This window comes from Tenrec ecaudatus, chromosome 1, assembly GCF_050624435.1.
Source record: "Tenrec ecaudatus isolate mTenEca1 chromosome 1, mTenEca1.hap1, whole genome shotgun sequence".
Classification (NCBI taxonomy): domain Eukaryota; kingdom Metazoa; phylum Chordata; class Mammalia; order Afrosoricida; family Tenrecidae; genus Tenrec; species Tenrec ecaudatus.
In genome coordinates this window covers 91,417,704-91,442,056 of record NC_134530.1, presented here as the reverse complement: position 1 = coordinate 91,442,056, position 24,353 = coordinate 91,417,704, and the positions used below count along the sequence as shown (strand labels likewise).

General features: G+C 42.3%; 1 protein-coding gene across 1 annotated transcript in view; it reads right to left on the bottom strand.

Moving 5' to 3' along the window:
* UBE2U (ubiquitin conjugating enzyme E2 U) overlaps positions 1–24,353 on the bottom strand; it is a 73,712-nt gene that overhangs the window by 46,665 nt on the left and 2,694 nt on the right. The window contains exons 3-5 of the mRNA XM_075535155.1: positions 23,469–23,561; positions 12,955–13,052; positions 5,223–5,343 (exon numbers count right to left, since the gene is read on the bottom strand). Of these exons, the coding sequence (XP_075391270.1) occupies positions 5,223–5,343; positions 12,955–13,052; positions 23,469–23,561 (312 nt within the window). The remainder of the gene's footprint in view (positions 1–5,222; positions 5,344–12,954; positions 13,053–23,468; positions 23,562–24,353) is intronic.

The following is a 24,353-nucleotide window of genomic DNA, read 5'->3' as shown; positions in this document are numbered from 1 at the left end:
AACACACCAAGTCATAAAAGACACACAAAATACCCTTGAACCCATGCTTAAGTAGCTCCTAAAAGATACACCACCATGCAATGAAGGAGCCAACCAACAGAGTACAGGCTACAGATCTAGACAGCTGCCACTTCAGAATTACAGGATACTCATGCTGACTCACCGTGACCCAATCGGACAGAGTAGAACTTCCCCTGTGGTTTTCTAGAATGTGAATCTTTTTACTTGTGGTAGTTGTTGTTTTAATCATTTTATTGGGGCTCATACAACTCTTCCCACAATCCATCCATCCATCCATTGTGTCAAGCACATTTGTACATTTGTTGCCATCATTAATTTCAAAACATTTTCTTTCTACTTGAGCCCTTGGTATCAGCTCATTTCCCACCCCCTGCCCAACCATCCTTCCCTCATGAATCCTTGATAATTTATATATTATTTTTTTCATGTCTTACACTGACCGATATCTCCCTTCACCCACTTTTCTGTTGTCTGTCTCCCAAGGAGGAAGTTATGTGTAGATCATTGTGATAGGTTCCCCCTTTCACCCTCCACCTTCCCCTTCTCCTAATATCCCTCTCCTCTCAATATTGGTACTGAAGGGTTCATCTGTCCTGGATTCCCTGCATTACCAGCTCTTATCTGTATCCATGTACATGATCTGGTATAGCCAGATATGTAAGGTAGAATTGGGGTCATGATAGCGGGGGAGAGGAAGCATTAAAGAAATAAAGGAAAGCTGTATGTTTAAATGGAACTATAGTGGACCTTGACTAGCCTCGTCTCTTCCTTGTGACCCTTCTGTGAGGGGATGTGCAATTGTCTACAGATGGGCTTTGAATCTCCACTCTGCACTCCCCCTCATTCACAAAGATATGATTTTTTGTTCTGGGTCTTTGATGTGTGATACCTGATCCCATTCACACCTCAAAACCACAGAGGCTGTTGTGCTTTTTCCATGTGGACTTTGTTGCTTCTCAGTTAGATGGTCATTTGTTTATTCAAAGCCTTTAAGATCCCAGATGCTATATCTTTTGGTAGCCAGGCACCATCATTTTTCTTCACCACACTTGCATATGCACCCACTTTGTCTTCAGCATCGATGTCAGGAAGGTGAGCATCGCGGGATGTCAGGAAGGTGAGCATCGCGGAATGCCAGGTTATTAGAACAAAGTGTTCTTGTGTTGAGGGAGTACTTGAGTAGTGGCCAAATGTCTGTCTGCTGCCTTAATACAAAATCTATAAATATATGTACATAGATCTATTTCCCTATTGTTATACATAAGTATATTTACCCATGTATATGCCTGTATTTAGACCTCTATAACTGCCCTTTGCCTCCTAGCTCTTTCCTCTATTTACTTTAACTTTCCTCTTGTCCCACATGTTCGGCCTTCATTCAGTTTCAGTAGTTCTTCTTGGTTACATTGTCCTTGATCAAGTCCTGCCAGGCATCCTGCACCCGCCTCACCATTGGTTTTAGATCACTTGCTGTTCCCCTTTCCCTGGGGTTTTTTAACACCCACTTCATTTCGCATTGCCTCCCCCTCTCCCATGTCCTCCCAGAATCTATCTGTTCTTCCATCTCCAGATTGTTTATCCCACCTATCTTATGTAGATAGACATGCAGAGACAATAATAAGCACAAAAACAACACAGAAGAAAACAAAACAGCAAAAGAAAATGAAACAACAAAAAATGATGGAAGAAAGAAAGAAAGAAAGACCTATAAATAGTTCCAGGTTGACTTTTAGGAGTATTTTCTGTTCGAGTCTGATGGGGTGCCCCATCTTGGACCCAAAGTCTTATTTTTGGTATCCCCCGGGGACTTCACTGCTTTGCCCCCCTTGCTGCTCTGTTACATTCCCTTAGCGTTTTGCCCTGGTGTGGTGCGGTCAGATTGGGCACAATTCCTGCACTGTGCCTCCAGTGTTGTTCCTTGAAGTGCTATGAGTCAGTGAGGGATGTCGTGTCTCATGGTGGGGCCAGCCCTATGGTGCTTTGTGTGCATTGGCTGCTCTGAGCAGGAGTACTATCCTTGGGGCTTGGTGATTGTGAATCTTTACAGGAGCAGAAAGCCTCATCTTTCTACCATGGAACTATGGGTAGATTTGAACTGCTGACCTTGGGGTTAGCAGCTAATGCATAACCCATTAAGCCACCAGGGCTCCTTGAATTAAAGGAGAAGGGTGGAGCAAAATAGGAAGAAAATCTCTAGGGTTGGGTGGGGTAGAGTGGGGGTGATAAAATGAAACTGACTGAACACTTTGTGGTTGAGCATCCTGGGAGTAACACGCCAGCTTTGTCACAGCGTCTAGGCGAAGAACAGGTGGTTAAAGAAATGAAGGAAGTGAAAAATCACGATCCTTGTATAAGACAAGTGGCTCACCAGTGAAGAATATTTACAGTCATAATAACGCAACCAAACATGGTACTTTAACTCTCTTAGGAAGCAAGAGGCAGAGTACAGGTGAGGATGGCAGTATAAGAACCGACTCTGTATTTTACAAGTCTGCCAATGACTTCTAAAACTGAGCATCCCAGAAATACACATGGTGCTCAATTTCAGAGCCGCAGGGGAAAGGGCTGTGGTCCCTGGGCAGTGGGCATGGGGAAGCCCTTAGGGAGGGAGAGGTCTCCCTGTGGACCCATTCAAAGCTGTTTCAATTTTTTTTAATGAGAGAAATAAACATGAATTAAGCCTCAGGTGAATCTTGTCGGACAAAAGGGATAGGAATTGCCTTTCTAACTTGCAGCATGCGCTGGAAGGCGGTTTGTTGCTGATGGAGTTTCGTTAAAATTTAGCACCCTATTATTTGATCTCCTTTATGATCCATTTAAATTTGCTCTACTTTTTCATGTTTTCTGCTTTGTTTTCTGTTGATTTTTTTTATCTGTTTTCCTTTGTTATTCTTGTTGTTTTTAAATGTTCTTCTGTATATGAAATTAAGGATAAGTAAATCTATAGAGACATTAACTGGATTAATAATGAGTACAAGAATGAAGAAAATGTTCTAAAACTGATTATGGTAATGATTGTGGTAACAACTCTTCTTAATGTGATTGAACCACTGCATTATATGATGTGTGAATTAAATGCCAACAACACTGTTAAAAAAAAGAAAAGTCAAATGATATGCGTCATTCTGTTAGTCAGTCAGTAATTCCACAAATATCTGCTGAGGAGCTGCACTCTTGTAGCTACTAGGACCTTCAGCCGTGATCCAAATTTGCTATCATCTATGGTTAGGTCAGCCATTGAATCAGTGTGGTAGTTACATAATCTGCTGTCAATTTGAGACTTAAGAATAAAGGGGTGGAGTCTAGCTTGTCAATCAGGTCGCAGCTTGATGACCTTATTTGGAGGCGCCATGGAGATCAATAGCTCACTGGAAGTGGGACACAGATTCACTCCCTGGGAGACATTGCAGCTGACAAGACACGTGGAGCTAGCTACTGTCCTAAGATGGAGGAGCCATGTAGAGACCCCTGCCAGCACTAAGATGCTTCCACTGCCACTGGTTCCACAATATTTTACATACATTGGCCTGTGATCTTCCCTCATTTGGCGTCATTGCATGTGTTTCGTGAGTCTGAAGAAGACTTTATTGATTGGTATCAGACATATGGGCTAATGTCAGTCTTATGGACTTGATCTAGACTAGGCTGGGACATTTTCTCATATTCAATTGCTCTTGTATATAAAGCTCTTTCTTATAAATATGACTGTCTCTATGAATGTGTTTCTCTCGTCTACCCAGATGAACACAGTCAGTGTGAGTTCATACCACTGCTTCTGTGTATAAGCCAGCTTCAAACTTGCAGGGGCAGCTAGAGGCAGCCTGCAGCCATTGCCACAGCTCAGGGAGACCAAGAGAGACGGAAGCTAACATCCCCCGTGGTTCCTCAGACCCAGCAGCTCCACGGACGAGGGCTTGAGTTCGGTCACTATTGAACAGGCCTGTCCACTGAGACAATGGACATTCGTGAGCAAGGAGCACCTGGAGGGATCAGTTTGGCAGCATGAGCCTGACAGTGTCACATTACCCAAAAAGCAAAGTGAGCACAGGCTTACGTGCGCTTAGTCATTAATCTGCAGTGAACAATTCACATTTTTTTCACCACATCAAAGATCCTGCTTCTAAGTGTGGCGGCATTAGTCTCTCTTCCCCACAGCCCCTTCCTAAAGAATCAGGGCCTCTTTGCAAGTTTACAGTCCCTCACAGGGACAGAGTCCCCAGTAATCAGGGTAAGCATGGGCTGGCTTTGCTAATCTTCAGGGAACAATTCACCTGGGTTTCACTGGCGTCGGGAGACAAAGCGTATGACGCCATGGCTTACAAATTAGTACACAAGCACAAGTTAGCCTTCCTGACCTACCTTGCTTATTAGGTCACGCCTCCTTGGAGGCTGATCAGGAGGCCAGCGGACTTGGAAGTTGCTATGCAAGGGGGCTGTGCACTCCTGGGAGGAAAGGGCAGGCTAGACATGAACAACGTCTATGTCTAGGGGCCTGACTCTCAGCTGCGGGAAGCCTCTTTGGGTACAAGGAGCCAATAGCTTTGCTCTGCTAGCTGGAGAGAGCGCACAGGGAAACAGAGTCAGCAGTAAAGAGGCCGCTAGCAGGATCAACAACGGGCAAAGCAAGGGCTCATTCGAGGAGAAAAGACGGAGAGGCTTCTGAACCTTACATTTCTAATGGACACTTCGAAGGAATAGCCGTGGAGGGAACAAAAGAAACAGAAGGAGCAGGAGGAGGAGAAGAAAGATGAACATTTGTGCCAATCAAGAAGAGGAGAGATTTAAAGCAGGAGGATCTGAGGTGCTTAGGAGTGATCCCTGAGAAATACTCACTATAGATCCAAGAGCTCAACATCGATAGTGTGCCTCTGTGATGGGGACACTTGCTCCAGTTCTCCAATCGTCACTGTCCATCCATCTGATCACTAAAGATTCCATGCTATGGGTTCTGATGAGCTTTAAATTCCGTGTGTGTGTGTGTGTGTGTGTGTGTGTGTGTAACAGTAACTGACTTGGCAAAGACTGACAGTGGGAGAGATTTTAGAACCATTTCATTACTGAAAGTGGATACAGAAGATATGTACATATTCACTTTCCGGACAGTTATTTGCCAGATCACCGATTTCCTGTAAGTAAGAATGAGCCGGCACTTCTTGCTTTTTCTTGTTACTGCCAAGTAAGAATAAGTAGGCACCTCTCACCTGGTAACGGTGGCTTTACAAGGTTGAAGATTGCTATGTGGTACATCGCTTCATTGGTCCTCAGCATTTGGGCTGCTTCCACATTCACTGGGTTTTCTGGTACTGGATTAGAGAGCATAACCTATTGGGAAAAAATATATACAACGTCCAGTTTTTCAAGTTAACTTTTAAAAAGACTACACAGTCATGCAGCCTGCAACAATGATTGCTCCAGCGTGTGTTCTATAGGAAGGATAAAGGAGGCTTGGTCCCTCCCCCAGGAAACACTCGATTGCTCTCAGCGCTATACTTTGTGTTCACAGCACACACATTAGGATCAAAGCAAGCAAGTGCCTTCCTAGAAGGTATTCCTTCCCATCACATACGTTTGCAACTGATATGTGGGTAAAGGGAAGGAACTAGCAGAGAGCATTACAGCATTCCCAGGACTTAAGGTGAAGCCTAAAACCTCACATTTTAACATGAGACTGCATCTGGACGCTGGTTAAATAGCCTCGGGTCACGAGGCTTGGGCACACTTTGATATCCCTCCAGGTGGGGAGATGATGAATTCAGTATCCATTACACTTTTCTTTTGTGGCCATAACAAGTTACCACAAATGTAGCCCCTTAAAACAACACAAATTTATTATCGCATACATCTGTCAGCCGGGAGTTCAGGGGGCCGGGGTTGGTTTATTTGCTCCAGGTTTTACCAGACCAAAAGAAGGTGGCGGCCTTCTGGGCTCCACCTGAAGGCTCTGGGAAGAATCTGCCCCTGAGTTCATTCAGAAGGTTGGAGGGTTTCCGTTCCTTGCAGCTGTACAAGTGTGAAGTCTTCATCTCTGTGCTGGCTGTCTGCTGGGCGGCCCCTTGGCTCCCAGACGTCCAGCCCTTGCTCTCTCCACCTCAGTCAGCAAGGGCCTGTTCATAGCCCCTGACTTCCCATGGCCGGGGCCTTTCTATGCTTCCACTGTATTTCTTCCAGACGGACTCTTCTGCCTTCCTCCTCTGCTTTTAAGGACTTGATTCGTAACCTTACTTCCACCTACAAAGTCTTTTCAGAGCATCCCTAGATCAATGTTTGAAGAATCATGAAGTGGAGGTGGGTACAGGATTCTCAGGTGGACGGACATCTAGAATTCTAGCACAGCAGCGTTTCCCAAAGTGCGTGATACTGCCCCCTGGGGCCAGCACTTGAATGATCCAGGGGCAGAGCAAAAGCAGATACTTACCCCTTATCCTGGATTACGGGCTAATGTACAAAGGCTTCTCGTTGGCAAAGAGGAGTAATTTAGTAATTTTTGTGTGTTTTTTCCCTGAATAGGGGTCAATATGTCAAAGAAGTTTGGGAACTTACGCTCTACAGTATCTGCAGCGCTCTAAGTAATAACTGAAATATAAAAGTTCTGCTGGCATATGGTCTTGTTTTTTTGACCCTTCAAAACTAATACTGTCAGATTGTAATGATCCAATAATTCAGTATTTTGAATCTTACATGATCTTGCATGTAAATTGCATAATAAAGTATGATTAAAATAAGTATCAGCCAAAGAACCTAGTGTCGACACAGATCAAAATAGGCAATTAATACATGTCTGCTGCAATAAGTGGCAATAGAGGGCCATATCTGACCTCCTCTGGTTTCCCTATTGCTACGAGGCACAAGGCAGACATGCCTGCAAGGTTCATCCCTCGTTACCTACTCTGACCTCCCACTGTTCCTCCCAGGCCTCTCGACATCTATGCTGGCTTCTATAATTCATTGCAGAAACTGTGTATGGCCACGCAGAAACTCAGAGACAATACTCAAAATTAAGGGGGTTTATTATTAAAAGCATTCAATTACTATAAGTCAGGATCAGCAAACAGTAAGATACAGTCATTGGTCTCCTCAGCCACCAACCCAGTCTCTCTTTGGTTCTCAACCTCTCAGCCACGTGGTCCCTTGGCCTTTGCCTCCGTGGGCAGGAAGGCAGTCTGCCTGTTTCTGTCCCATAGATTCATAGACGGGCCAGGGAGGAGAAAGTACCCCACAGTCCTGGCACAGCTCCTCAGAGTCGGTGCCACGATCTCAGGAGCATTTGGTCTTGGTGGCCCCACTACTTCAGAGGCAAATCTTGAATGTGCTCTTCCAAGGTCCTTGGTGTTTCTCCATTTCTGCTCATCGTTATAGCAGGGAATTGCTAACAAAAACTGGCCAATCCTCTCTGTTAGTGTTAAACACATCTTGCTTGCAGAGTCCCACCCAGTCATTTGGTGGGAGTTCCACAGACTTGGCGAGAAGAGCAATAGTAAGATATTTCATTCGACCATCTCCGCCATTTCTTGAGTTTTCCTACTTGTAAAACACATTGGTGTTTCCAATATTTCAAAGGATATTTTCATCAGCTAAGTTTGGTGTGGATTGCATGCTACCTTTCAAAGTTTGGGTAGGTGAAAACTTATCTTTATGAGCAAGTTTTTGGTTGTTGGCTGGAGAGATAATCATATGGGGAGAGCCACATCTGGTAATGTTTACTCAGTAATCTCATTAACACTGTGCTCAAGACCTATTTGTAGAATTGGTCACAAGCTATTAATTATATCTAATGATTTTTAATATTTAGTAATATTAACCATATATTGAATAATATAAATCAGATACTGTCAAAATACTTTTTTAAAGTGCAATTTTATAATATCCATGTAATAAAATAGTGAGGTATAAGTATAATAATTTGAAAATTCTGTAAACAACTATCCACTGCCTTAGAATCCATGCTGACTTATTTATACTTACTGATGTGGATCTCCAATGTAGAACTGCCCCTGTGGGTTTCTGAGACTGTAACTCTTTACAGAAGTAGAAAGGCCCATCTTTCTTCCTTTGGGTGGCTTCTGTTTTCCAACTGCTGACCTTGCTGTTGAGAGCCCCACATGGAACCACTATCCCACAGGGGCTCCATATTCAGACTCACAGCAACCGTGTCCGACACAGCGGACCTGCCCAGAAAGTCTCCAAGTCTGGAACTCTTTATGGACAGACTGCCACACCTTTCTCCCTCACGGTGGCTCTTGGGTGTGAGCTGCTGAGCTTTCAGTTAGCAGCCAAACACAGAACCACCATGCCATCAGGAGTCCCTGGAGACAACGGCATCAGGAGGCATGCTTCATAATACTCAATGAAATAAAACCCCATCGTGGTAGTTAGATAAATTTATGGTAGCTTAAAGATGTATGAAATTGTAGCGATGGAATTTGACCTGTCAATCAGGTCACCGCCTCCTTGGGGATGGGGGGGTGGAGGGGGGAGCCAGTGACCTTTTCATAACAAAGGCCCCAGGAAGTTCTTCTCCCTCTCCCTCTTAGCCTTCCTGCTTGTGGGGACTGTCACTGACCTGGGGAGCCCGGTGCCTGCCATATTTCCACCAACCTTGGATCCACGTGGCTCTGCACCCACCAGCTTGTGATCTTACGGCGTTCTGCATCACTGAATGTGGCTACGTGAGTCTGAGGAGAGACTTGTGGACTGGCATCGGACTTACGGGTTTGAGGTGCACTGGGCTGGGCTTACTTCTTAATATGGAATTACTTCTTGATATAGCGTTTTTTTCTTATACATCGATGAGTGTCATTGGATTTGTTTCTCTCAACAACCCAGCCTAACACATCTATGAATTTGGAATTCATTCTATTCATGAGTGTTGAGTTGTTATTTACTTTTGCATTTCTAGAAGTACAAGTTTACCAACAAATGACAACTATGAAAATTGAGAGATGATTAATATAGCTGACTTTAAAATATTTCAAACATTTCAAGTGCCACTCTGTGGAAGAAGAAGGTAACAGTTATAAATGTATGTCTTCTGCTCTTCGGAAGGGATTGTACTTGTCAGAAATTATAGTATAGACCTGCACTGTCCATTGCAGTAGCCACTAGTTATATATGGAGATTCAAGTTATTTAAAATTAGTTAATCAGTTAATTAATTAACTACATTTAGTGCACTTAATCAGTTGCAGCAGCCACATTTTGAGTGCTCAGTAGCTATGCATGGCTACTGGCTGCTTGCTGCAATGGGCAGCACTGATATATTAAACACTTTCACCTATTCAGAGCATTGCTAGGCAGCACTGACCTTCAAAGGGCTAGCAAAAGAAAAAGGAGCCATTGATGCACATATCTATAATTGCAACAATGCAGAAATGTAGGGTCCTTCATTTACTCACTGGATACATTGTTAGCTGTTGTCACATCAGCTCCAACTCTTAGTGACCTTATCACCAAACCAAAATCCACTGCCACTGAGTGGATTCCAACTATAGAACCCCTATAGGACAGTGTAGTATTGTACCACAGGGTTTCTATGACTGAAATTTCTATGGAAGTCAAGTGCCACTTTTATCTCCCTCAAAGCAGCTGGTGGCATCAAACCTCTTGCCCAGGCTCCTTTAACTGTCACTCAGCCCACTGGTACTGAGTCAATCCCACTTCACGTGGAACCTATAGGGCAGAGCAGAACTGCTCTCTGGGCCCCCAGGGCTATGCTCCTTTAAAGGAGCATCCTTTCCCCTCAGAGTGGCTGGGGGGTTTGAACCTCCAGACTGTGGTTAGCAGCCCCAAACATAAAATCTACCACAGAACCTCCCAGGTGTCAGCCCTATGCTGGGGAGGTGCCAGGAAATCCAAGATGAATTTGATCTGTTCCCTGACTTCAGGGAGCTTGGAATAATATGAGAGAAGCCAGGAGAGAAAACAATACATACATTATAGGATTGTTGTTAGATGTTATCAGCTGATTTTCACTCATCGCTACCCATGTGACAGAGTAGAACTGCCCCATGGAGTCTTTTGTTTTCTACTGTGAGGAACCCTGGTGGCATAGAGGGTAAATGTCGGGCTGCTAACCAAAAGGTTAGCTGTTCGAAACCACCAGCAGCTCCAAGGGAGAAATATGAGGCTCTCACCTCCCATAAAGAATCTCAGAAATCAACAGAGGTAGTTCTGTTCTGGCCTATATGGTCACTATGAATCAGAATGAACTCTGCGGCAGTGGGTTTGGAGTTTTGTTTTGTTTTTGCTGTAATCTTCACAGTGACAGATGCCTAGGTCTTGCTCCCGTGGGGTCACTGAGTGAGTTCAAACTGTCAACCTTTTGATTGCAGCCAAGTGCTTTACAGTTGCACCACGAGGGTACCTTATTACAGTATTCAAGTGCTCTGATAGAAGTCTGATTAGGGTCCCATCGGGGAGGGGGCAAAGGAAGCTCCCCCCTCCCTAGTTAGCTCTTTAGTGCCAAGATGGCGCCCATAAAGAGATATGGGAGTACTTATCCCAGGCCATAAACCAGGTGGCAGCATTATGACCTCCTTTGGAGGTGCCACCAAGATAAATGGTTCGCTGGAGGCGTCCCCCGCCCCCCTGCCTTCACATTTCTGTTGAAGACCTGCACAAGCTCTGGAGAAGCTTCCGCTGCCATTGGATCCAGAAGACTTTGCACCCACCAATTGGTGATGTTCCTGCATTCTGCATCATTACATGTGGCTGTGTGAGTCTGAAGAGGGACTTACGGACTAGTATGAGACTTATGGACTTGAGTTGGACTGGGCTGGGACATTTTGTTGATGCATAATTACTTCTTGATATCAAGCTCTCTCTTACACATATATGAGTGTGCTTGGATTTGTTTCTCTTTTCAACCCGCACTAACATACCTACCCTCCTCCAAAAAGTCATCCATTCTATTTAAGAAAAAAAAAAACCAGAAAAGGTGTCCCAGAGGGGGGCTCCTTTGACCAGACCTTTACCCCGGGAGCAGCTGCTAGCCAGACAGATTAAGGATGAAGGATGCGGGAAATGGGTTGCCAGTCAGACAGGGCACCAGGCTGAGTACTTTGTAATTTTAGAATCTAGACTGTTCAAAAATGTTTTTGGACTCTGTAACTAAACCGAGCGACGAGAGAGAGAGAGAGAGAGAGAGAGAGAGAGAGAGAGAGAGAGAGAGAGAGAGAGAGAGAGAGAGAAGGAAAAGGGAAAGAGCATGGGGCTATAAATAGAAGTGGGCTGCATGGTGTGTTAGGGAGTGTCTGAAGCGCAGGTGTGAGGAGAGTAGATTATCATTTGTCATGCTAAAGAATTTGCACTTAATCTTGTAGACAAAGAGAGAACCACAGAAGGATTTTAAACAGAAACACAAGAGGAGAGATCAGAAGGAAATGTTAATAGCAGTAGGGTTAGAGTTTTTTATGCTTATCAAGTGATGTTCTTTCCCTTCCCTTCTCTTAAAAATCTTGTGTAATCAGGCACGTTTGTTTGAGCATCGTACTTCAAAAACACAGCCGCCATGTCACCCACTGGCCTTGCGCGATCTAATTAACAACACTTGGTTGGCATTTCACATTACTGTTGACTAGCAACAGCAATCTTGATATTAACTAGCTTTTATTGAGTTCATTCCTCGGGCCAGACTCCATTGGAAGCGCTTGGCATGCATGGATTCTTTCCTCCTTCACAACAAGCCCGAGTCAGCTACTAAGAGCAGCCATTTCGTTGATGCTGCAGTTGAGGCATGCAACGTGGAGAAACGTAGCCGACAGTCCAAAGACAGGATGTGGAAGATCCCAGAGGGAAAGGCAAGGAAGGACTCTAATCTCCGAGACCCAGGGTTGTCGTCATTAAACGGCTCTGTCAGGCACAGTCTGCAGCAGCTCATTCTGGCTTCCGCTCACTCGTCCCACTTTTGAGGAATTCTGGGTTTCACGCTTCTGTGTCAAACACTAGGCCAGTGGAGGAGATGAGACTCCGGCCCCGCTGCCTATGCCGTTCCCTGCCTGGAAGTCTTAGTCTGAGCACCCCATTCTCAGAACACCAGTCATGGGCAGATGCTCAGTGTATCCTCATATTGGCTGACTTAGGAATAAACTCGACGTTACATCTTTTAAGAAGACTAATTTTTTTCTTGTTCAGGTGACTAATTAGAAGATCGGTCTTTTAAAAAACAAAATTAGTTTGCTTTTCAAAGTAAGAAAAGGGAAAAATTGAATTTGTGTTATAACTTTAGGGGACGGATCGAATTTAAGTAAGCCTGAGTATGTTATTGTCAAACAATTCCAGGTAATGAAAATGTTGCATTTTAAAAATTTGCATGTGATTAATCAACAAACTCCTAAGTATATTCCTGTGGAGCTGGATGTAAGCAGTCAAGGAGCACCACTGAAATCATTCACATATCTTAGTATCAGAGGACAAAGGCCGCTGATTGAGAGTCACGAGCAACACAGCAATGAGCTATGGTCCTGAGGGCAGTGAGCCCGGTGAGTTAAGGGGGCACCTACTTCAGGGGAAATAGACATCCATTTGAATGGCTCCAGGGGCTGATATGAACAGGTATAATACCAGACCTCCTGTCAAAATCAAAGGATCAAACTGAACCCTTACATAGTCCAAACGACCTGTTCAATATTCAGCAGTGGAGTTAGAAGCCAAGAAATAAACAATATTTCTAGAATTCAAAAAAGCCTGAACAACAATTTTTCTTCTTTTACAAATTATGCATGCTTCAGTTATGAAGAGCCCTCACTATCAATTTCTCTTTTAAATAATTGTCTTCATCATGCAAATTTGATCGTTTTGATACAGAATGTAGTGATTAAGATAAGCTCACTTGATTCATTTCATCATTTACATATATTTGGATATTTCATGCCTTCTGGCTTGAACAGTTGGAGTAACTGCAAGTAATCATGAGAGTATTATATGGATCTGTTCTTACCTGGAGGGAAAGTAAGATGCTGCTCAATGTATAGTTTACATTCCATTGCTGAGGATCATCCAAAAAATCTATACAGGGCCGACCAGTAATTCTGTCCACTGTTTAAAAATAACATATTAATATTGTTACATATCACTATGATTTTAAACAAATGAACATCAATTTATCAGAGGCAAAATTAGAAAACAAATCATGAACCTAAAAAATCAGTTATAGCAAATCTGAAAGACAGAAGGTTAATGCAATGTAGCAGTTAAGAGCCAGGATTTTGTATCAGATACACATAGATTGAACCCTGGATTCCACATCAGTTGATGTTGAACAATTCATTGTTCCTCTCTAGGCCTCAGTTTCATACGTGACATGTGACATGAGGATATGATAAAAGTACTTAGCATAGCATGCACTGGAGAGAATTAAAATCTAAGAGTGTGCCTAGAAGATAGTAAAGCCTTAAAAAAAAAAAGACGGTTATTTTTAGGAGCCCTGGAGGTGTGGTGGTTACTTGTCAGGCTGTTACCTATAAGACCAGCAGTTTGAAACGATCAGCTGCTCCAAAATAGAGGGTGGAAACAAGGGCTTCAGAGCGACAGTCTCAGAAACTCACAGGGGCAGTTCCACCCTGTCCTACAGGGTCGCTGGGAGTCAGCATCGACTCGACTGCAGTGAGTTTGTTTGTTATTAGTAGAGGGCTGGTCCGCAGGTAGTTTGATCTCACAACTGCTTACAGTAAAGGAGTCCTGCAGCACTGTGCACTAGACACGGAGTTGCCGACCGTAAGGTCAGTGGTTCAACCCTGCCAGCTACTCCATGTGGAGAAAGAGGAGACCATCTGTTCTCATAAATATGTAAAGCTTTGAACCCACATGCAGCTCATGGTGAGGTGGATAGGGTGGGTCGCTGTGAGTGGGAATTAATTTGAGGGTAACGGGTTTGTTTGGGGTTGGTGTCATCAGTGCAGATGACTTGACAAACGAGTGATAACAAATATTTAAACTCCAAAAGACAAATATTGCAGTACAGTAGGAACTGAAAAGAAAGTTTTGAAAAAGAAAAGCAGAAAGAGAGCTTTTTGACTTATTATTTTACATTGCATTTGAAAATGGTAATAATTTTAACAGTGTGGTATACCGTAATATTAAACAGAACAAAATAATTTAGAAACAAATCCTCATTTTAACACAACAAAAATTATGTTAAAAGTGAAATTATGGATTGGTGGTTTACCTACAAATGGCCACCTATAAATGGTCCCCAAACAGCTTTATACTATTGGCTGTTTCCCAGTCCCTGCTCTCAGTCTTCTCTGTGTGATAAGAAGCGCTATGTCCTTCACGACCTCAGTTTGGCTGAGCACAGGGTTGCCCTATTTTTCTCAGATGGCCGTCTGACTACGTTTTAATCATAGAACACAAGCAGAAGCGGAGTGTGCACCTTCTGATCGCCTTTTCTCATGATAGCGACTTAGCCTGCCTCGCTCTCTTTCCCTTCCCACGGTCTGCAAATGGGAACAAACAGACCACATGCCTTCGGGCAGACGTGGAGGCCACATTTCGAGCAGGGCAGGCCTTCCCTGGCAGCCTTGGTTTATGTATTAGATTGGGAAGATCTACAGAAGCTTGGCCTCTCCCCTGGCACAGTTAATGAATTCAGTGTTTGGGGAGGAGGGGACGCATGGGAATGGGATTATGGAAACTAAATGTAGAATGCTGAGAAAATTAAAATGAATATTTGATTTGGTTGAAGAACCATTGAAGCTACAGACGATTGTAGAATTCTAGAAAACAAGATTCACAAAAGACAAGATAAGTAAGACTGCTAAGACTGCCTTAGTTATCTAGTGCTGCTAAAACAGAAATACTACAAGGGGGTGGTTTTAACAAACAGAAATGTATTTTCTCACAGCTCAGGCATCACAAACTTCAATAAAACCCCGCTGTCATCCAGTTGATTCCGACTCATAGCAACCCGATAGGACAGAGTAGAACTGTCCCTGTGGGTTTCCAAGGCTGCAAATCTTTATGGGAGTAGAAAGCTTCCTCTTTCTCCCTCGGAGCAGCTGGTGGTTTTGAACTGCTGGTTTTGCAGTTAGCATCCCGCTCACTGCATAACCACTACCTACTTAGGAGCCTGTAACTTCAAATTCAGAATAGTGATTCGAAGGAAGGAAGGAAGGAAGGAAGGAAGGAAGGAAGGAAGGAAGGAAGGAAGGAAGGAAGGAAGGCTGCCTTTCTCTCTGTCAGCCGGAGAACAGCCTTGGTAGCTTTTCTTCCTAGGTTCGCATATGACTTGTCCTACATCTGCCAATGGAACTATCACTGCACCGCAGATGAACACTGGGGCACAGATGTCTGGCTGTGGTTTGTTTCTTGTCTCTTCTGGTTAGATGCCCAGGGAGATTTCTGGGTCATATGGTAGCTCAATTTCCAACTGTTTTAGATATCACAAAATCTATTTCCATAATGGCTGTACATACCTACAGGGCCACCAGCAGTGGACAAGAGTTCCTATCTCTCCCATCTCCTCCAACACTTGTTACTCTCTGATTTCTTGAACTGGGCTATCTTTGAGGGTGTTAGGTGGCATCTCATAGTTGTTTTAATTTGCATTTCTCTTGTGGCTAGAGATCTGGAACATTTTCTCATATATTTATTAGCCATTTGATTTCTGCCCTTGAGAAACCCCTGCTCAGGTCCTTTGCCCACCTCCTGAATGGACAATTGATTTTTTTTTCTTGTTGTAAGTTAGCAGAGTAGTATAGATTTCAGTAACAAAGCCTTTGTCTGATGTGTCATTGCTATTGATGTCTCCCCAGTCTGTGGTCTCTCTTCTTTACTCTCTTGGTGAATTCTTTTGATGCACATAGTGCTTTACTTTGGCATATCCCACTGGTTAATTTGTGCCTCCTCTGTGTTGGTGTCCTTCGTGATTTCCGATAGCCTATGTATTCCCTGTGCCCAGGGATAGATGTGGGGCCAGGGTATGGCACCCCATCAGACTCAACTGGAAAGCACTCATAAAGGACAACAAATAGACCCTGAACTATGTATAGGGCTTAGTTGTTGTTGTTATTGCTGCTGCTGTAGCTATTGTTTTATTTTCTATTGTCACTTCGTTGAACTTGGTCTTGTAATGGTGCATATTGTTGTCACTGCATGTCTACCTCGAAGGGATAGGTGGAATAAACAGGCTGGAAGAGAAAACAATGGTTCCAGGAGGACATGGTTCCAGGGGGACATGGTTCCAGGGGTAGGTGGGGGAAAGGAAGTGGGTGTTAACAAACCCAGGGACAAGGGAACAACAAGTGATCTAAAATCAGTGGCAAGGAGAATGTAGGAGGTTTGGCAGGACTGGATCAAGGACAATGTAACCGAGAGGAATTCCTGAAACCCAAATTAAGGCCGAACATGATAGTGGGACAAGAGGAAAGTACAAAGAAATAGAGAAAAGAACTAGGAGACAAAGGGCAGTTATAGAGATGTAAATGCAGGCATATACAGATGTAAATATATTTACATACAATGAGGGGGAAATAGATCTATGTACATATATTTATAGGTTTAGTATTAAGGAAGCAGATGCCCCTACTCAAGTACTCCCTAAACACAAGAACACTTTATTCTAATAATTCGGCAGTCTGAGATGCTCACCTTCCTCGTATGATTGCTGAAAACAACGGGTGCACAATCGAATGTGGTGAAGAAAGCTGATGGTGCCCAGCTATCAAAAGATATAGCATCTAAGGTCTTAAAGGCTTGAAGATAAACAGGTGGCCATCTGGCTGAGAAACAACAAAGCCCACATGGAAGAAGCACACCAGCCTATCGCTGAAGCCAAAGTGGGTGCATAAGCAAATGTGGTGAAGAAAGCTGATGGTGCCTGGTTATCAAAGGATATTGAGTTTGGGGCCCTGTAGGCTGTAAGATAAACAAGTGGCCATCTAACTGAGAAACAACAAAACCCACATGGAAGAAGCACACCAGCCTGTGAGATCACAAGGAGTCACTAATGGATCAGGTATCAGGTATCCAAGACCAAAAAAAAAAAAAATTATAGCATTGTGAATGAGGGGGAGTGCAGAGTGGGGACCAATGGCCCATCTGTGGGAAATTGGACATCCCCTTGCAGACGGGCCAATGGGGAGGAGACGAGTCAGTCAGGGTGCAGTGTAGCAATGATGAAATATACAGCTTTCCTCTAGTTCTTGAATGCTTCCTCCCCCCCACTATCATAATTCCAATTCTACCTTACAAATACGGCTGTACCAGAGGATGTACACTGGTACAAATAGGAACTGAAAACACAGAGAATCCAGGACAGATGAACCCTTCAGGACCAGTGGTGAGAGTGGTAATACCGGGAGGGTGGTGGGAAGGTGAGGGAGAAAGGGGTAACAGATTGCAAGGATCTACATATAATCACCTCCCTGGGGGATGAACAGCAGAGAAGTGGGTGAAAGATGACGTCAGATGGTGTAAGATATGACAAAATAATAATTTACAAATTATCAAGGGTTCATGGAGGAAGGGTGAATGGGGAGGGAAGGGAACAATGAGGTCTGATACCAAGGGCTCAAGTAGAAAGCAAGTTTTGAGAATGAGGGAAACAAATGTACAAATGTGCTTGACACAATGGATGGATGAATGGATTGTGGTGAGTTGTGCAAACCCCCAATAAAATGACCTTTAAGAAAAGAAAGTGTCACTGTATTCCCATCATTAAGGTTGACTTTGCTTTGAAGAGGTATCTCTTCCCTAGTAGTGTTTTTAATTGCCTTCTAAACTGAAGGGCTCACCATCTGGTACTACATCAGAGATTCAGTTGTCACCCCCTTTTTTTTTTTCACAGAAGTTGGTCACCAGGTCTGTGTCTGTGTTCGTCTGGAAGCTCAACTGACATCTGTTCATCATGGGTGATTTGCTGGGAATTAAAATGCCAGTTGTATAGCTTCCAGCATCATCATAGCAACATATAAGCCACCACATACTGGAAAACTAACACATGACTAAAAATGGGAAGAAACAGCTGCAAGCATCTATTAACAATAAGAACATGGTATTGTACAAGCCCCTAATAAAATGATTAATAAATAAATAAATAAATAATTAAAAAACCCAAAACAATAAGAACATGGAATGTATGAGGTATGAATCAAGGATAAATAGAAGTTGTCAAAAATGAAATAGAACACTTGAACAATATTCTAGGCATTACGGAGCTACAGTGGACTGATGTTAGCCATTTTGAAAAATACAGTAACTATGCTGAGAATGGCAAATTGAGGTACAATCATATCACCTGCATTGCCAAACGGGTATTTGAAGACCTACCCTGGAACACAATGCTTTTGGTGATGGGGAGATATTTATCTATCTCCAAGGAAAACTAGTTACTATGACTATTATCCAAATTTATTGACAAACCACCCATGCCAAAGATGAAGAAATTAAAGATATTTGACAACTTCTATAGCTTGAAGTTGATCAAATATTCAATCAAGATGCATAGATAGTTGCTGGAGATTGGAATATGACATAGAAGAAGGGTTGGTAGTTGTAAACACAGCTTTGATGATAGAAACAACATGACAGATTGCATGTTTTTTTATAAGACCAAAAACTTGATCATTGCAAATACTTGTTCAACACCATAAATGGTGACTATATATGGGACCTTCCCTGATGGGATACACAGGAATCAAACTGACTATGTACCTATGTGGAAAGATGATAGGGAAACTCAATATCATCTGCCATAACAAGACCAGGCACCACCTGCACAACAGATCACCAACTGCTCAAATGCAATCTTAAATTGAAGCTGAAGAAAGTTCAAACAAGTGCACAAGAGCCAAAGTACAACCTTGATTATAACCCACCTTAATTTACAGACCATGTCAAGGACAGATTTGCTGCATTGAGCGCTAATGATTGAGGATGAGACAAGTTGTGGGATGGCATCAAAACTCTCAGACATGAAGAAAGTACAAGGATGGGGTGCGGGGAGGTGGGCTGGGGGGGAACCAGAGCAATTGACTAAAATGATTCTGCAACTTGTCTCCAAAACTACTGACTGAAATGATTCTGAAACTTGTCCCTGGATGTAGAGTACGTAAAGTGATCATGAGAAAACAAAGAAGTAAATGAGCTGAATGGAAAATTTCAAAGGGCAGTTTGAGAAGATAATATAAAATATTTGAAAAGAATATGAAAAAATCCAGGTTTAAAAATCCAAAAGGGAAGAACAATTTTCGTACTTCTCACACTGAAAGAATTGAAGAAAAATTGAAGCCTTGAGTTGCAATACGGAAAAATTCAGTTTGAAAAAATATTGAGCGATTCAAGAAGCATCAAAAGCAGATGGAAGGAATGCACGGGGTTGTTGGACCAGTAGGAGTCACCGGTCCAACCATTTCAGAAGGTAGCACACGATGGAGCGCCGCTACTGCTAAAGGAGGCAGTGAAGGCACTGGTGAGAAACAGAGCTTCAGGAGCTGACAGAACGCCCGTGGGAATGGTTCAGCAAATGAACGCACGCCTGGGAGTGCGCCTGCACCAAGTCCACAAAATCTGGAAGGCAGCTACCGGACCAACTGCAGTAGGAGACCCAGATCCACGCCATTTCCAAAGAAAGGTAGTCCGACAGAATGTGGAAATTATTAAACAATATGATAAAGAAGAGGTAAGCAAACTTTTGCTGAAGATAATGACCCCGTGGTTGAAGCAGTGCATCAGCAGGGAGCTGTCAGAAATTCAAGCCAGATTCAGAAGAGGGTGTGGCGCGGAAGACGGCAGTGTTGATGCCAGACAGAGCTTGCCGACAAGGAGAGAAGGCCAGAAAGACGGTTACTGCGTTTCACTCGGCAAAGGAATCGAATGATGCGGATCGTAAAAATTATGGATAGCATTGTGAACTACGGGAATTTCAGAATATGTAACTGTGCTCACTCACGTCTGACCTGTACATACCAGACTGAGAGAGGGTTGTTCACACAAACTAGGGACTACTAAAGGGTTTAAAAATCAAGAAAGGTGTGTGTCCGGGTTGTATCTCTTTCTCATATTATTCCACTTTACGCTGAGCAAACACCTTGAGAAGCTGGGCAAGAAGAGGAGCAGCGAGGCATCAAGACTGAAGGCGCGTTAGCGACCTGCGCTAGAGAGAGCGGAGCCTTGGTTCCTGCAAGCAGAGAACCTGGAAGACTTAGTGGTGACGGCCAGAGACTAACATCCTTTGGTCTGGGTTACATGTCAATTTAAGGAAAATAAAAATCCTCACAACTTTGGACCGATAAGGAACGAACTCATGGTAAATGGGAACAAGAATGAAGTCAATGATTTCATGTGACCTGGACCCACACTGACACTCCTGGAAGCGGCAATCGAGAGATCAATGCATTGCATCGGGCAAATTTGAAATAGGCGGCTTTTAAAAAACTGATTTTAAAAACCAACCAAAACAAACAATGGGGTTACTTTGAGGAGTGAGGTGCCTTTGCCAAGCCAGCCTATGTTCAATCACTTCGCATGTATGTGGAAGACGGGTCGTGGAAAAGGAAAACTGAAGAGGAATCCATGAGCGTGAGTTATGGTGTTGACATAAAATGTTGATCTATACAGAGCACTAGAAGAGTGAATGAATACGTCTTGGAAGGAGTACAGCCAGAATGCTTTTTAGAAGCCAGGATGATGAGTGTAGACACATGTCCTTTGGGCATGTTATCAGGAGGAACCAGTTCCTGAAGGGCATCAGGTTTGATAAGATAGTATAAGGAAAAAAAGAGGAAGATCCTTAACACCCCATTGCTATGGTGGTCCCTACAGTGAGCTAAAACTTGGCAAGGAGGGTGAGGTGGGTGTAGGATGGGGCTGTGCTTGGCTCTGTTACATGAGGTTGCACTGAGTCAGAACCATCTGGATGTGGCATCAAAGAAAAGCACAACATCACTGATTGCTCAGAGAGCACAGCCACATGATCTTCCCTTCAGTTTATCGTGGCATGATTACTTTTCCTGCTCTCTGATACCTCAAAGGTGATTGATTTAAGACACCTCTGCAAGACAACTGCCACACTCATCGGAGAGCTATCCTATTCCCAAATGGTATTGTAACCACAGGCATAGTGGGTTGTAATTACACCATATATTTTAGGTAATCAAAATTCAATCCATAAGAAACATTAATAAGCAAGAGTAAACCATTTTTCAATCCTCTAAAAGTACAAACAACATTTAAAAGTTAATAACAATCTAAAAGAAATAGGAGTATTCTCAACATTCAGATGATAAATGCAATAACACTGTTAATATGCCACACAACATAATTCAATCAACAGAAACAGGAAAATATATTTATCTCATATATATTCCCAGAAGGAAACCAGAATAAACTGCTAGTTAAACACACGTTATTCACCATTCAGTGATCTTTATCAGTAGTCTGGATTAGACAATAAATAACCTTGCTGGTTCTCCCTAAATGCTACTACTGCTTGAATGTTACACTTTTGCTCCTAAGGTTTAAATTTAAGATATGTGAATGTTCAGTCCATGTAGTTGAACTATATAATAAACCAACTTTAAAAAAAATAAGTGTTCATAAAACACAGTGCATACTTTTATTTTTCAAGTGACAAAAAAATTCTCCAACGTTTCAGTGTCCAGAATTGGAGTGTGAAAATGAATACTTTATATATAGCTTCTGGTAGGAGTGTAAATAACATCAAGAAAAGGAAATTTGGCTCTATGTATGCTATGATTTACAACTATATATAATGATGGGTTGAAGTTTGTGGGCTAATAAATAATGCTCCATACTACCTTTTCAAGTTCATATATAAGTTAAGAGACCAAAGGTGAAAGTAAAAAGTCAGCTTTATGGTACACAAGATTGATATGGAGAATAATTTCAATTCAGTTCATAAATATCTCCTGATTTGAATGTAACTTCCAACCTACTGGCCTGATTCATAAATTTCCTGTCTAGAAACAGAGATTGCATCTCCCCTAAGGAAAGGTGCATGGTGTCCGAGGCTGGAGTTGTGATGAATTTGAGAAGCTGACCTTAGAGTCAGCAGCTGTACAAGGACTCCTTCTCTCTCATACTGCCATCGAGTACATCCCACGTCCTAGCAGCCCTTGGACGGTACCAAGAGACTTGAGCAGGAGTGTCTACCAACCATCATTTCAACATCTTCACGATAGACAAAGGGTGAAACAACTAGGCCTTCAGACTTGTTCATTCAGATGGACACTTTTGAGCATTCACTATTGCACCTGAGAGACACTGAATCAGAATCCACATCTTAACAAGAACAATTCTGACTCAGTGTACCTGAGGTAGAAATGTAAAATTTCAGCAGGGGGATGAATCAGAGTCAATTAGCTCAAAACCCTGAAAGCCCAAATACCTATATCACAAAGTGTGACATAGACATATAGTGGGATATTACTCTGCTATGAAAAGAAATGAAGTCCAAATATATGTCATAATATTAATGAATCTTGAAAATATTATGCTGAGTAAAAGAAATCAATCATAAAAGGGCACATTTTATTGTCTCATTAATATGAAGTACCAATGACAGGCAACCATATGAAATCAGAGTTTAATAGTGTTTACCAAGGACAGGAGGGAGATAGAGTAGGGGAAATTATTGTTTAAGAAGCAGTGAATTCTTGTTGTGGAGATGAAAATTTTGGCTTAGGATAATTTGTAGTAACACAACTGATGTCTTTGATCTCATTGAACTGTTCAAGTGAAAAATGTTGACTTGGCAAATGGTGTGCTATTTATATATTTAAAACATAAAGAATGAAATCATTATGTCATGTGATTTCTTGGTTTTATATTACTTAGGTCACCCTCACAAGCCCATAAGAAATCCTATCAGCATTTCTTTTGGTTTTTTGAAAAAAGAACTTAGAACATTTTGATTGTATATTTATTTGAAATATTCTTTGGGTGGCTAACCGAGAGGTTAGCAGTTCAAAACCGCAACCCGCTCCTTGAGAGAAAGATGAGACTTTCTACTCCCATAAAGCGTTAGAATCTCAGAAACCCCCAGAAGCAGTTCTACTTTGTTCCATAGGGTCAGAATGACTCAGAATCAATTCGATGGCAGTGAGTTTTGAGATATAACTTGAAGTAACCATTTAATTAACTTCTTTTCTAAAAGATGAATTTGTATAATGTATCATATTATAGTAATAAAAAATGGAACCAACCTAAATATTATAAAGTAGAGAAATGATTACATTTATCATTCATTATTAAAAATAATCTCTGGGGGCAAAAAAAAACCTTTTTAATGACCTTTTGAAGAATGTTTAATAATTCAGGAAAAGAGGTGGTGACACATAATGTCATCTGTCTTTTCATATTTTTCACAATGAGCATGCTTACATGTCAAATCATAACAAAGTAATTCAGAAGAAATATGACTGTAGCACATTAATAAAGCATGAGAATAATAGGAACAGAGGCACTGATGATAAAAATTTCATTTGACATTACCATTTGGATGAAAAGGAATTGTTTTAAATTTCACATCTGGAGGAACCAAATTGTATTCCGTTGTAAACTGTATTGACACTTGGAAGAATAACCCTATGATACAGAGAGAAACATTTTTACTGAAGAGTCATGTTATCCTTGATTAATGCTGTTAAAGTCTCTGCCAACAGTTTGCCTCCCCGCCCTCCTTGGAGTTTTATTTGTAAGTAAATTGGACCACACTGCTTCCTACTTCTGGATGGCTTGTGGGCTTCTAAAAAGACTGCCTAGTCCATTCTGCAGCTGTGAGAATACTAGATTCCTCACAAGCAAATCTCACTACATTTTCAGTCTGCTCCACCCACTCGCTCCGTTCCTTTGGTACTTAGTCCCCTGGACACTCCCTCCCACCACACATGCCATGTTAACTGAACTCTCCCTTCCCAGAGCCTATGGAACCTGTCTTGCCTGCAAGTCATTGGCTATGCTGTTTACCTGAATGCCATCCCCCTCCCTTGAACCTGGCAAATTGATTCCTCAGGAATCAACTCAATGTCATCTCTTTGGGAAGCAATTTCTGACTCTATACATTTATGTAAGCAAAATTAACCCATTTTCTGTTTACATTCTGCAACAGCATGCAGTATTTTCTTTCTTTATTAATTATCACCTTACAGGTCTGTGTACTCTATTTCACTCAAGGGATCTATTTTGTTAATCATTGAAAGATTACAAATGTATCATGGCCCAGCATATTTGAAATTTTGATTTATACAAATTTGATAGGGGAGGATCATTAAAGAAGAATTAAAAAATAAAAATATGATTTTGAAATCAATCGAAATTTTAATAATTAGTCTGATTTTATGGACTATTGTAGAAGCTATTCTCATTGATAAGCTTTAT